Source organism: Platichthys flesus, chromosome 13 (assembly GCF_949316205.1).
Source record: "Platichthys flesus chromosome 13, fPlaFle2.1, whole genome shotgun sequence".
In the NCBI taxonomy this organism is placed as follows: domain Eukaryota; kingdom Metazoa; phylum Chordata; class Actinopteri; order Pleuronectiformes; family Pleuronectidae; genus Platichthys; species Platichthys flesus.
In genome coordinates, this window is record NC_084957.1 from 20011463 (window position 1) to 20026730 (window position 15268).

The following is a 15268-nucleotide window of genomic DNA, read 5'->3' on the forward strand; positions in this document are numbered from 1 at the left end:
TGTAGGCCCCCGGTGTTGTGACACTCTTCATCCGAATTCTCAAACAAAACACAGGTGCAGAAGGAATACAGAGTAGCCGACCTGCATATATATCAACACACACACACGAACACACACACACACACATTTGTCCCAGTTTCGCCCTTGTGTCTGATGAGGGCTTCAAAGCCAGACAGGGCACAGTGGCCAGGCCGCTGCCTCCATCCGGCCCTTTTGGTTCGCCCTTCTACAAAGAAACACTCCAGATGCACATCAGGCGGCGGCAAACTGTGGTCCCTCCACTCCGCCTACTCCATCTGCCCCCTGCTCACTGCTGTCTCCCTGTTTCAGAGAGGAATCTATGTGTCTAATAGAGCATTTGATAAGTTACAGCTGCTTGCTAAGATATCAAGGCTGGAGATTCTTCAGACAGAACTGAGGTCGGGATTATTAACTTTTAGCCTCAAATCAGCATAATTGAAATTAAACTGAGACTAAATGCTTTCATATCTTCTCCTTCCTGAAAGGACTCATGCAATTATATTGTGTCTGTCCCTTTGTATAAATTTGGGTTTAAATTGATTTACTTAATAATGAATTTGCTGTCATCTGTATACTTAGTTGTAACCCTCTGTTCTCAGTGTGTAGCATGCTCCAGCTTTTCTAGGCAGTGGGCAATAACGGTCTACAACTTATCCTTATGCACAGCTCTATATTCTTGTTTTGTCTTTATTTGATCCACACCAACACGGCAAACCTTACATAGTTCCCAACTCACTCTATCGGGGTTCACAGTCAGATTTCTTTCCCACCGTAGCGGGAGGCTCAATTCACCTTCATACCTGTCCCCCTCTAAACAATGGCAGGTAGGACCTGATCTAACAAATGAAGCTGCACTTTAATAATTATTTCAATTGTATATTTTCCCGTTTATTTATTTAGTGCTATAAATGAAAGAATGATGTATTTAAAGTTAACTTAATTCTGCCAGTGCACAATTATGCTGTGGAATTATTCCTATTGAAATATATCATTTCTGAGTACACATCTCAATAAGGAACATGAGTTTGGCATATAAAATGTGAAACCAGAAGAATTGAGGCTGTTACAACAGTAGATTAAAGCACACAGGTATGAATGACACTATCAACCTTCATATATGATTATAATATTTGGATGTCCACAAATTGTTGTATATGTATTGTAGGTTAGAAGAGATGGGTGTTAAATTAGCCCACATCTTTTGTATGTATGACCATTGGAAAACTTAAAATGATGGCTTCAAAAATACAGTTTTTGTCTATTGTTATTATCTGCTGATTGACCAGTCATTTCACCTCAGTCCTGCACATGGAAGCTTATTTCCACTCACCCACTAACTCTCTGCTTATTTCCTTCTGGAGAATCTTTTTCCCAGCACAAGCGGTAATTTTCGTTTTTAACCTTTCCAGAAGAATAGTTCAATTGCTGACAGCGTTCAGTTTGATTGTAATAAACCGAAGCGCCGGGCACTTGACAGAAGAGCAAGACAAGCGAACGGCCTCAAATACCAACAGAGAATCACAGGAAAACATTGGTGCAACCACAATCACTCTGCTTGATTGCAAGTTCCGTCCAACAAACACATATTCCTGTCCTCAGTAAGCTGTAGCTAGGATCTGAAAATCTTCCCCCACAGATTAATAGTTACCTGCTACAACCTGCTGCCTGTAAACATGATTTAGCTGCGGTACCTAGAGGTGTTTTTGTGTAAGTATTGACATAGTGTAAACTGATGGCTGCTGGAGCAGAGGGAGCTCCTGGGAGGTTGTGTTTATGGCAGCAATAAAGAGAGTTACAGTCTCTCATAATATATGAGCGAACCATCTCTAATGTGGCATAAACCTCTCAATAACTTCAGGATTGTGACAGCAGCACGTGCTTTATGAACATGTTTGAGACTAAGTAAATTATGGATTAAGGTATTTTCATTTGCATCTGTAAATGTGTGCCTTTCAGCAGCATCGTGTTTGTCATTATTACGTTGCCATGGTGCTGTTGAGGATGTGAAGCCGGATGTCGTGGTGTAAAAGTGTCACTGTGAACTGTAATAATGTCCCATCTGTGTGTTCTCCTCACGCAGGGTGTCCACATTGTAAAAGCGCTGTCCCCCACTTCACCACAGCGGCGGAGCTCTTTAAAGAGGACCGGAAGGTTAGTGCTGCTTTTGCACATTCAGCTGATTACATTCATTTACTGCATTGATGACACCCTGAAAATGAAGCCAATCTTCATCGCCTTCTAGTGGCGGGCTGCAGTATACATCATAAACATTGCCTCATCCATGTTAGTGATGGGACATGAATCAAACAAAAAGGTCCTATGACACTGATGCATGACAGCTGACAATCACGAGCATGTGTGTCGGCAGGATCTTGATCCCACACCCCCATCCCCCATTCAGTACTATTGCCTTTAGCTCCAGTGAACTGAATCTGATAAAACGCTGCATAACACTTGATTCACAGGGGGAAAATATATATAAATCTTCTCACTGAACGTGATGAGAGAAAGTAAACAAGCATATTTCCCCACTCTAGACCTCAAAGTGACCAAACGGCACTCTTTTGATTCTCTATGTAGTGCAGTTAAATGTGAACTCTTTGATAATCCATTCACTTCTGTACTCTGCGCTCAGGCCTTTTTGACAGCTCAATAGGTGTCAGAGGAGAAATTCATAAAATAAACTGGTAATCTGAAATTAGCATGAAGGCCCTGCAGCCTCATTGCACTCACTGACTTAGATCTTAGGATAACTGTGGTGTTCTGAAAACTCAAAGAAAAGTAGTTTTCTCTCCATCTGACTGATTCATTAAAACTTGGCAAGGAAAGAAACCTGGCACACTCCGGGCTTTGGGGTTATTGGAGGTTCACGCAGTCACAACAGGACACACTCATCCTTACCCTCCATCATCCCTACTCCCTCTTATTCCTTTTCCCTCATGACTCGTGTCCCAACACCCTCCCACTCCTGCTCTCCACTTTTAATGCCCTCTGACTGCAGGGCTCAATTTTTCTCTGTGGCTCACATAGTCTTGCACACACACGCACTTAATGTTAACCGCACATAGTTCTAATAGTGCTCAGGCCATCTTGCTCTTTCATTTGTTTGGAATTTTTCAAAATCAATGTCAGATGGTATAAAACAGTGACGTCTCCTCAACAACTTAGTCATCCGTCTTCTGAGGCAATCCGCTGCAACATTTCTCGATGCAATAAACCTCCTAAGATGAATTAGAAAAGTTTTTTATACAAATCTGAGTATTGCACTTCAGCTACAACTCTTGAAACCCGTACAACATCGATTCCTTGATTCTTAGAGTAAACAATGAAATATGTACACTCCACATCTGCCTTCCAATTACACAGTATCCTTCACAATATAAAACATGTGGGTTATTGATTTATCCAGTTGGAAAAGTAGACTGTAATAAACAAATATAAGCTTTTACATATCGTCAATGGAGCTATGATTGAAGCTACTGTTAAAGAGGTACTTAACACTTAGATGTGGTTTTAGCCCCAAACTAAATATTGACTGTTCTGTGATAAAATACATTAATGCTGGTCTTAATATCACATGTATTACCTAATTCATAAAGCATTTCAATTTATTTTTTAATTTAATGTAATTTATTTATATATAATAATGTATGGTAACATGTATGTATATATATGTATGTGTATATGTATGTATGTATGTATGAAAAACTGAAGGTGCCTGGTTTGAATCCCTTCTGGGGATAAGGTACATTTTCTGTTTGTGTGAATGTGGTGGTTTTGTGACTGTACGGCCCTGCAATACGCTATCCAGGGTGTACCCCGCCTCTCACCCTGGCAGCTGGCATTGGCTCCAGCTTACCACAAATTAACCAGTATCTAGCGGCCTAGGTCAAATCTCCCAAACAGATGAACCCTCATCTGTGAGGTTTGTGTAACTGCAGAAGCTTCAGGTCTCTTACCTCTCGTCCTCCCCTCCTGTGGCCAGTGAAGGTGAGAAGTTGTCTTTGAACAGGAGTAGATCTGAAGCCTCGGCATGTGTTTACTTGGCAATCCAATCTATTTATAAAGCCAAGCCCCAGTGTATTGTACCAGGCTGGTGTTAATCACAGTCTATTAGCCGCCCCTGCCTCATTTACCAAATACAAACACAAGCTTAGCTGCGGCTTTGAAGACACAAACAATTAAAACTCCACATTCTGTGCTGTGTCAGATGGGGACTTGTGCACAGAGTTTGTTCTGAGCTGTTTGTCTGCTTCCCAGATTCTAATCAATAGCAGCATTAAAGTACACATTGGTTGGAGCTGCTCGTTTCTTCAAGCTGTCAGCTGCCTCTGCAATGAGCCATTTAATACTCAGCATGGAGTCTCTACCCTTTAACCCTTGTAGTTTGTACAGGATACAGCCAACCAGTGCACATTTAGTTACTCAATTAAATGGAAGTTTACTTGGACACTGTCTCTTCCTGGAAAACAATGACTGTGGAGATTTACTGTTGATCTTATCATGCATGCTGAAGACCTTCTCCAGTTGAGTTTCCTGAGATAATGTCAGATCAAAAAGTCGTCTGGCTGAGCTGGATAATGTTCTGTTGGCGCTGCACATACATGAATGGGATTAATTGAAACTAAAACAGCTTTTCTAGACTGTACAAATGTTTTTGTATCTAATGTATTGTGAAAATTCACAATATTACTGGCTATTCTACAGCCACTCCTTTTCCATTGATTGTGTATTAGGAAAAAAGGCTTTTTGGGCTGGTGTGCACCATGATGAAATCAGATGTTCTAGTGACCTGGTTTGGCTGATGTGGGACAATCATTTCTCAGCCCAGCACCGTTTCCTGGCCAAACCTGCTCAACAGGGGGCAATACAATGCCAAGCTATGCTGCAGAGAAACAGCAGACACAGGGAGATGGAATATACAAGCTAGACCTCACTTTTTACCATTAGTGTGGGCATAAACAAAAGCTTTATTAGTTATTAATTCAGTTTAATCACAAGTAGTGATATAACAATGTACTCACCACTTTCTTTGATTCGATAGCAAACAATTTAGTCAGCCCAAGACCCTGAGCAAGCATAAATGCAAACTGGTTTTACATATACTTCAGGTCAACTTAATTTAAAGAGAACATAAATTATCATCAAAAAATGTCTGTCTTTTAAAAGTCTGAGTTCCCTGCTATGTCAATAAGACATGTTTTTGAAGATAAAATAATTCTTATAAAGCAGCTTCATCTGTATTATTATACAGGATTAAAGACAGAGCATGTTGTCAGTATGTTTGATTAACTCTCTTCAGTTTGACACTGAGGTCTTGAGACTCAACTGCTAATATGCTGCTCCTCAGAAATGTTACCTTCGAACAATGTCAGGATGTGAGGTCCCTGTCACCTTACAATGGATTGATAATGGAACTGGCTGCGGACTTTGAAGAGCAGCGTCTCTACGACTTCATTTTGTTCTGTCTATTCCCAGCTACTCTGATTGATCACACAGGGCTGAGCAGTCGGATGGAGTGTGTACTTAAATTATGTCTATGTTGGCGCTGCTGCTGCTTAAAGTACTGTCAGTATATCTCAGTGTCGTAACTCAGAGGTCGTCAAATGCAAAAAGACATTTGTTCCCATTGTAAACATCTTGGTGAACTGCCCAGCTCCGGGAAAAGTAGAGTGATTTGACACTGTGTTGTCAGCTAAATTTTTGTCGACTATTTTGCTTTTATAAACATCAAACATCTGAAACCTGCTGAATAAAAGCAGCTCGTTTTGTTGGGGAGCACTCAGACAGCTAGTGTGAGGCACTTGATTAACGGACTGTCCCTTTATTGTCTCTCCATTGCCCCCTTACATGTAGTAGTTTTTTCCTTGTTCCCCCCTTTGTGTTCAAAGATGTCTTTGCTGCTGAAGACTCAACAGCAGTGAACTCATCTAACAGTTGGTGCTAATGCAGATTCTCGATATTTGAGTATTTATATTTGCATGGGAAACAAAACAAGAGCACTTGTAGTTTGTAATGAGGACATGATGTTTTGAAAGGCCCTTCATTGTAGGAGGTGCAGAGAAGTGTCTAATATGTTTACTTTCCGCAGAAGATCTGTCATTTCCTCATTCAGCATGAGCAAGCAGATGTACCGGGAATGATTATTCGATGTTGACAGGTTCAATGCTCCAGTGTTCAGCTCCCTGAGAGAGGACGACATATCAGCTGTCCAAAGGGACACGCAGAGTAAGCCATGTATCAGTGAGGCGGCATTCATGCCTTATTGGGCGTCTTGTCACTAATCGATGCAATAGCCTCACAACATAAATCTCCTTTGTTGTTGTTATGCAGGAGTGCCTTTGTAGGAAACACATTTCTCCAACTCCTTCTCTGAATGGTTTGAATAAAGAGGAATGCTCCACTTATTTCAATGCCTCCACCCCAGTTATAGCCATAGCTGAAATTATTTATTTATTGTTGTTTTTTGAAGGTGGTACTTGGCTGATTTAGAAATTGTCTTCATGTAGCTGTTGAAATTGAAGTGGCTAAGAGGGTTATGTTCGAACTTAATTGGTGCAGATCTTGATCACCGTCTGTTTTTCAACATTTTCCTTGATTTCTCAGAATAATTTATGGATCTTGATGAAAAAGATCAGGCATATTAAGGGGACTGATATTTATGAGTGTGTGTGGTCCAAATATAAACCTGGAGATAGTGAATTTAAATATGGTTCAATAAAGGGCTTTTGGGCTTTGACCGAGGGATATGCTCTAATAGTTCATAGATTTTAGTGTCATGGATTCAAGGTGAGCACTGAGATTTATTATTCTTCATTGGGGCCAAAAACAATCATTTCAAATTTCCCACTTGTTCAATACTATTACTCAGAAAAGGTAAAATGACTATACAACTTTATTTGAGTTGTGGGTCATCTGCCTATTTATGGTGAGAGATGTTAGAATTTCCATATTTTGAACAAGGGGGGAACATGTGCTGTAGATGTGAGATGGACAAACCTGGAGAACGCACACCTGAGGAACCTCACGTGTGGTTTCTCACATTCTTTATTACCAAGTTATACTCATAAACTAGTAGGCTATCTTACACTGAGATACTGCAACACCTAAACTGCAATTTGTATGCGTCACTACTCAGATGTCTTTACAAACTTTTAACAAAAGCCGTCTAAGTGCGTCGGTGTGGGTGATATCCAGAATAAAAAGCATTAAAGAGATTGATGTGCATCAAAATACTTTTTCGTAGTTTTTCCTAAAAAGGGTAGCTTTGATATGGGCATTTAGTTATTTATCACTGAAGCATCCAGGCTATACTTTTTACAAACGAGGTTTATTAAAATGTAGTCGTCTGTGCCCCCTGTAAAAAACCCTGACTTAATAAAAAAACTATATCTGTATTATCTGATGCTATGTGGTTAAAGCATCCTTTAAAAGATCCCTGAGAGGTCCAGACAGGTCTCATTGGGAGGCACAGGAGACAGCCATTGGCCGAGATGAGGTTACAGACTTTATCTTATCCCTAGAATGGTATTTATAAAAAAAGATGGTAATTTTACAATTTAGTAGAGAACAGTACAGCCAGGTCTAATGCTGCAGGGTGAATTAAGGGATCCACTGTAGAACTCTAGAACTGAGAGTGTCCACAGGATCGATGACGGGAACTGAGCGCAGAGCTGGTGTTGGTGAATAATGAACTGGATGAACTGATTGGAGTTTGTTGGTCACTGTGACCTCAAGTCTGTCCATTCCTCCTGAAGGCAATAATATATCAGCAACAGCCCGGAGCACAGTTCATCACATCTAGCAACCACTTGAACTCCAGAATGAAATGATAAAAAATTGGTGTTCGGCGGTCAAACGTCAAGGTCACAGCCACATCACAAAACACATGCTTCAAGAAGTCATGAATAAGTTATCACATATCATAGTGAAAAGGTTAAAGGTCAACTTCACTGTGACACAATATTTTTCTGAAAAAACACAGGTCCTTATTCAAAGTGATGCATTCGGAACAGAAGGGGAAAGTGTGACCATGTACCTGATTGGTGGAAGAACACCACGGCAACACTTGTTTTGTAGAGATTTGTAAAGAGTGAGTCTGTGCAAGTCCTTGTTGTAAATGCCCATTTCAAGTGGATAATTATTGACTTTTCTATTGTACCCTCTTCTAACATCCTCTTTGTACTTTTTATAGTATTGATCTGCAATTATAATAAAGTCTATTTGCTTTAAAAAATAAAGCGAGGGCTAACTAAATACAAAAACAATCACTAAGTTGAACACAAACAATACAAATACTGGGTGGGAATTAAAATCATTTTATAGAATAATAAAACAGGGACATTTAATGACAGAGTGTGAGCCAAAGCATAAATAGAATTGACTCATGAACTTACATTTGTTTTTATCCGGAGAAAATAACTGCAACTCTCCTTAAAACACAAAAATACACAGGTTTGCATTGGGTAACTTCTTCTCCTCTGCTGGTTAGTATGTTGACATGCTTAACATAGAACATAGAATACACATAGTTTTACTGATAAATCTTACAAATGTCCACCACTTTCTTATACTATCCTTCATTCATTCTTCTTCTTCACTTTTATCTCTTCCTCAGATTGTATACGCTGCTGTGGACTGTACAAAAGGACAGAGCCACGAGCTCTGTAAGCAGGAAGGCGTGGAGGGTTACCCAACATTCAGTCACTACAACTATGGCAAGTTCGTGGACAAGTACAATGGAGATCGTGGGGTAGGTTGAACTAAACATCTCTCCTGCTCTCATGTTTACTTTCATTCTCACTACCGATGTCACTCTCTGTGTAAGCCCACACAATTTAGCTAGAATTTCAATTTATTGTACTTGTTTTGGCTGAAATTCATTGATCATTAAAAAGAGGGTGGATTTCTTCAGTGGAAAGAATTATTATGTTAATGAGGCTATTTATAGCAACAGCTGATCTCTCCATTAGCACTGGTTTCCAGCCAAACAGCCGACTACTCACTTATGTCCAGTCAGTTTTTTTATTATTTATGTTTTTGCCAAAAATTGTCAAATTAACAGCTTTTTGCTGATGATAATGATGATTCTTGATGTTAAGTGTCTGACCTATCAGTAATCCCCTTCAAATGTAAATAAAGCTCTTCACAAACTTTGTAAGAAGAATTCTTCTTTACGAGAATTCACAACATACAATAATTAGAAATCACGTAACCCTTTCAAAACATACAAGTAATATCAGTATATATGATATTAGAACATTCCTGAGTCACCAAACAAAAACGTTCAAAGCCAAATTAGGTCTTTTTTACATCCCTGTTCATCCTTCACACTCACAGCTCATCCTGTCCTTTGGCAGCAGAGAATAATACAGGTGGAAGGTTTTGGAGCTAAGAAGATTGACCTTCAACTTGGCAACAAGATTAAGATCAAGTTCTGTGATGATAAGTACAACTTTGCGCACTCAGCAACTGTTCCTCTGTCCACAGGAGGCAGGCTTCATAGGCTTCATGCGCAGCCTCAGAGGACGGGACCAGGTTGTCAAGAGGAAGGAGGAGCTCTGAGGGGGGGAGCTCAGCGAGGGGGCGATGCGCTGCACAGTTTGTCATTGCACTGGGACCTTTGACCCCGGCGAGGGCCCTATCCGCACTGACTCTGGAGAGTTGATGACCTCAGTGAAAGGCTATTTTTTATACCAACAGAGTACCTTCAGTCAGACCAACCACTTTTTTTTTTGTCCATGGATATTCTAATGGGCAGATAATACACGGACAGAATTAAAAGTGATTTCATGTATTTGCCCAAAACACTGTGACTGCATATGTGAAAAGCTACACCCTATACAGAATCTATGCAATAGGGACCCCTGCTTAGCCCTGTGTGGGGGGTCTGAAACTGAATGACACCATTGGTGGTTGGCACCATTACTTAAAGATGGAGGCGTCTCTCCACAGGGGTCCAAATCCAGTTCCATCGTCCCTGCTCTGTTGATAATCAGTATGTGTCTATTCTATAGACAAACACCTGTTCCAATATTTTTCTACAGTTTCTTCATGTCTCAAACCCAAGATCATCCAGGGTATTGCTTTTTCATCAGTTAGAAGATAACTGCGTTCAACACTTACATCTAAAAGAAGTGTGGCTGCAGACGGTCAGGGACTGTAGCAATGTGGTGGTGGGGGGGGGGCAATATTCGGAACAGTTCCCAAATGTCATGATTATTTTGCCTTCAAGGTCATTTTTTTCTCTGCTCTAAACTGTGGCCTTACGGATCTAAAAAGATAAAAAATTATAGCTGGGATTGCATAAATATGAAAAGTGATAAGTGGAGGGGAACCAGATGCCTGGTGCCCTCGTTATTCAAGAACATGAAATGCCAAATATTACTGCACATTACCCTCCATAGTTTCATGCTTTATACATTTTCATTTTGAGTTTACAACATTCAGCACTAGAGTGACATTTAACATCTTGCAGCGCTCGTGTTGTTAATTCAAAATGGGTTTTCATCAAGGTTTTAACAAAGGTAGAACCCAAGTAATGATAAAATGTCCAAAACTTATTCATCCCCCCGTCTGTTTAAGTAAACACCCAGTATCTTACAATCCGCTATGCATTCACACATCGTTCAGGGAGAAGCTGGAATACTTTAAGCCTCTGGTTTACATTTTGGGCATTCAGGGTTTTTGTTTAAGTTTAATGTTTCCCTACATCGGTGAACTGAACGATACAGAGGAGCCAAGAGTCAAAAAATATCACTGTGGCCATTTTTTTTATCTCTCGATCTGCACCTGCCTGCCACACCTTGGCCTCGCTCGTCTTCAGTTAGCTTGGAAAGCGCTCTCCCATTCCTCCCCTCCCATTTCAATGGATGTCTTCACAGTACAACCAAGGAGTTATTAGGTATTAATCATCTGAAGTCTCCAGACCCCTCCAGCTTCGCACAGCATCATCGATTCAGAGTCATAATTATTACCTCTGAAGTCATTTTTTTAATGCTCTGTGTTTTCAACTCCCATGCTTTGGCCACTATAAATATTTAAAGGCTTATCTGTAGCTGGACTTGTGTTTCATTATTCAAGACTTTGGTTTCTTTCATTTTGAATTTGGTTCTCAGGGATCGCGAAACACAATTAAAGGGAACTAGTTTGTTCGTAATTATGCATTCCAACAGAACAATTGGGAGCCCTTAGGTCACCAAATGAAATATCGTTTGTATCCCAAGAAGATAAAATCCTGAAATATCATTTTCTGTGCTGTATCAGAATATCATGTTTTGAATAAGACTTGTCCGTAGACGTTATTGAACCATTTCTCGTCGGACACACTCGTTGTGATTGTTAATGGACTCATTCCAAGTGAAACCGTCTCAAATGTTCTGGCTGGCACCAAACACATGTTTGTGTTTAGTGTTCATTGTTACTTTAATTACCTTGTGGTGTATCAAGAGCTTTTCGGAAGAGTTCTTTACATAGATCCGTGTTGACATATCGATGTGATTAGGTGTTCCTTCTCCTCGCGAGGAGAAACAGTTTCCTATGATAACGTTGTCCATTTGTTTTCTTCAGAAATCTTCACTGTGAAATCACTTGTTTGTTGAATAATAGAACAACCACCGTCTTATCCCAAAGGAATCTGTTTTGTGTGGGAATCTGTCACACTTGCCAAGAAGTCATTGATGCCTTTTGTTGACTTTTCTGTGCCCAGCAATATGTACAGTTTTGCCCCTTGCAGTAAGGACCTTGCAAAATAAAATCAAAAAAGAGCATTTCCAGAAAATAAAATCACATGTTTTCATTTCATACATTTCAAACATCACATGCGTTCAGGGTTTCAGGGATAACGCTGTTGGCCATATACACAGACGGATGATACTACCGCTCCCAAATGGGATCTATGATAATAGTCTAGGAATAATACTTGGGATTGAACCTCTATATGATTAACTTTTTGAACCAATCAGTCAAAGATGAAAGATAAGTCAACATAGAGTAGGTTATGAAAATAACTATGGATCTATGTGACCACGGTATTTGCCTTGAATCATGCCCTCATCTCCCTATCCACGAGACCATATATCAATGAAAGTCACGTGAATGACTTTAGGGGGCAGGACCCGCTTGCCATAAAGCTCCCCGGTGAGCTTGCCGCCTCCTCCTTGTTTGAACACCTCAGCCCATTCTGAGTGACAAGAGAGGGTGACGGTCACATAGATCAATAATTATAGTCATAATAACCATCTTTATTGCCCCCTGGTGGCTGGCTGTAGTATAGGACATAAACCCTGCCTCCTCCATGTTAGCAAATGGGACCTGAACCAAATATAACAATTCTAAATATGCATTAAATAAATGTTTGTGTTTTGGTTATTAGGTGTTGTTAAAGGGATGTATGGCTGACACTGATTTGAGTTCAGTTGAGTATGAGTATTGTCAGGGACTTTTATACCATGGCTCCACACAAGGATCACGACTGTGCAGACTCCAAATGATTTCGAAAGATGGCGGCGCCGTGAAATGAAGTGAAAAGTGTTTTCCATCGTTATTTACAGTCTGGGGTTGAACATGGTAAACATTACCCATTAAACATATCATTGTGCTTATAAACAACACAAGTAAACATGTTTACTTCACCACTGCTTCTACAGAGACTTCATGTTTTTGGTTACTTTGTTAGTAATGTGACATTGTATAAATTAATTAACACTAAAAATAACAAAGGTGAAAATTATTGTAATTCTTTAATCTTAGTGATGAGCCTCGAGCATATCCATCAATATTCGTGCTATTTTGTATAATACACTAAAAACATAGTTTGAACTCGAAGAGAAACACACAATATAATTGATTGAGAGTGTGAGAACATGTTTGAATTTCTTTTTAAAACACTTTTGCACCGGCAGCTGAAGGCTCTACTGTTGCCATAATGGAATAGATTAAAATCGACCTTGTCAGGTGGCTGCATTGATGGATCGTCCTGGTGAAAGCAGGTTTTTTTAGTGGCCGTAAATTTTGACATTTTTCTCAGTTCTGCATCTCAGAAGGGAAACAAATGGAGCTTGAGCAGCACTCAGCAGATCTGACACTGATGGCTTTATTATGGGAAATGGCTGGAAAATGGCGCGGGCCTAAAAGTGACCCCACTCATGATGTTAGTGGGAGCCCATGAGCTGAGCTTCAAACTTGTCAGAAACCATCAGGGAAAAATGCTTTTATGGTCAAAGTCCTCAGAATGCCGGGTAGATTATTGTATATGCAGTCTCTGGTTGAGCCACATCATCCACCTGAAAGGCTCCGTCTAAGTTCTGGAGTGACTTTGAGACTTTTTTTAAGTCTGTGTTCATTTGTTGAGGAGTCATGTGGGTGTGCTCAGATAAAGTGCGGTTGTTGGGATGCAGGCCGTGTGGAGCCGGGCTGATTAATGCCTGTGAGCAGGGGCAGAAATACCCTCTCAATCCCGATTTCACTTCAGGGGATTTTCAAAGAGGCAGGAGATTTTTCATGCCTGCGAGTTTGCTTCCTCGCCCCCTTTGTTGGGTTTTTACTGAGGGGAGGGAGAAGCCTTTTTAACCTGTGGAAAATGAGCGTAGGAAATGGAGGGCCGTTAACACAAAGTCAAGGTCTGCTCCCATCCAAGTATCCTTAACAGGAACAATTTTCCCTTTATAGATGATTGTGTTTGGGGCTGATCACAGTTTTATCTCTCTAATGTTTCTGTGTGTCCACTGCCTCACTTATGCTTCAGTTCATTTTTAATAAGCAGAACAATCAAATAAAGTGGCCTCTGAGTGTCTGCTTGAGAGAGATAAAGATTTTCTTTAGCACATTTCTCACGAGGCTGTAATCAAAATGATTTGCATTCTCTGTTGTGAGATCACAGTTTTCACTTTCCATGGAAATCGATGGAGCCGTTAGTCAACACTGGGAAGAGCGGCGACATTTCCATGAAATATTTGGATCCGTCAATAATGATTTATGAAATCAATAAGTTTCTCATGAAAATGTCAAATCCTGATTGAACAGTGAAACAATAAAAACTGTAGTAAAGATTGTGCTTCCTCTGTATATGTGCAGCCAGCTGCACCATGCACACAACTTCAATTCACATGAGTATTAGCTGCAAGCTACACCTAATTAGATCAATACATTTACTGTCAATTATTTATGATCAATATCTGACCCTCGTGCTACAGATTCTGAATCAGATCCTAACTGGCATTTTGCTTCACCACTCTCCCATCACTGAATCCACGTTCCAAGAGACCAGTGAATAGAATCAATCTTTACATGTTCTTTATTTTAAAGTCATTATTTCTAGGAAAAAAATAAAGAAAGAAAGAACAACACAGTTTGATCTTCAATTTAATTAGGAAAGTTCCTTTGATACTGCAATAGTAAGTCACAAATCCTTAAACAAATCGATGAAATAATTTGTCGTGTTTGTTTGTGTGTGTGTGTTTGCGCTCTTGTACACCTATCTTTGTAAGGACCAGTTTACAACCAACATAGTGAGGACGTTGTGGGAAAGTGAGGACCTTTTGGCCTTTCCTCACTTGTTGACCCATCTTTAATGGACTGTTTGGGGGTGAAGACGGTTTTAGGGTTAGGATTAGAATTAGGTTTGCGTTTAGGTTAGTTTAATGCTTAGGGTTAGGATTAGGCACTTAGCGTGGATGTTTAGGGTTAAGGTAATGGGCTAGGGAATGCATTATACCAATGAGTGTCCTCACTAAGACAAACTAAGTCTGTACAAAATACGGTTTTGGTTGGAAAAATACTTGGGACTGAACTTAATCCAATACCTTTTTAATCCAATCATTCATCATCCTGTAATATGAATGACATCATGATGACCATAATGAAGTGACGTTGTTACAGTAAAACAAAGGTTTCTCAGCATCACCTGACTGCACAGTAAAGTTATTGTGCAGGGTAAATGCATTACCATTCCGAAACTTGCATTGCAATTTTCATTATACTGAATGAATTCTTACCCAAGAGAGTAGAACAATACATTTCATGAATTTCCAGAAAAATGTCAAACTCCTGCAGTTGAACCGGGAGAATGTTCTGAAGGTGTGTTTTTAGATATGTCAAGGTTCTAAAGAGTTTCTGGGCTCAAAGTTGAAACGTGTAATGATGACATCCTTGGAAAGAGGAAATCGGCGCTGATGCATTTGAATGCTGATGTGTTTGCACATCTGTTAAGATGGTGTCACTGTGAATGACGACCCTGCCTTCCTCACAC

General features: G+C 40.0%; 1 protein-coding gene across 1 annotated transcript in view; it reads left to right on the forward strand.

Annotated features, from left to right (window-relative positions):
- Positions 1-11805, forward strand: part of pdia5 (protein disulfide isomerase family A, member 5) — a 48476-nt gene extending 36671 nt beyond the window's left edge. The window contains exons 15-17 of the mRNA XM_062402037.1: positions 2102-2172; positions 8639-8773; positions 9511-11805. Of these exons, the coding sequence (XP_062258021.1) occupies positions 2102-2172; positions 8639-8773; positions 9511-9585 (281 nt within the window). The 3' untranslated portion in view covers positions 9586-11805. The remainder of the gene's footprint in view (positions 1-2101; positions 2173-8638; positions 8774-9510) is intronic.
- The last annotated feature ends 3463 nt before the right edge of the window (positions 11806-15268 follow it).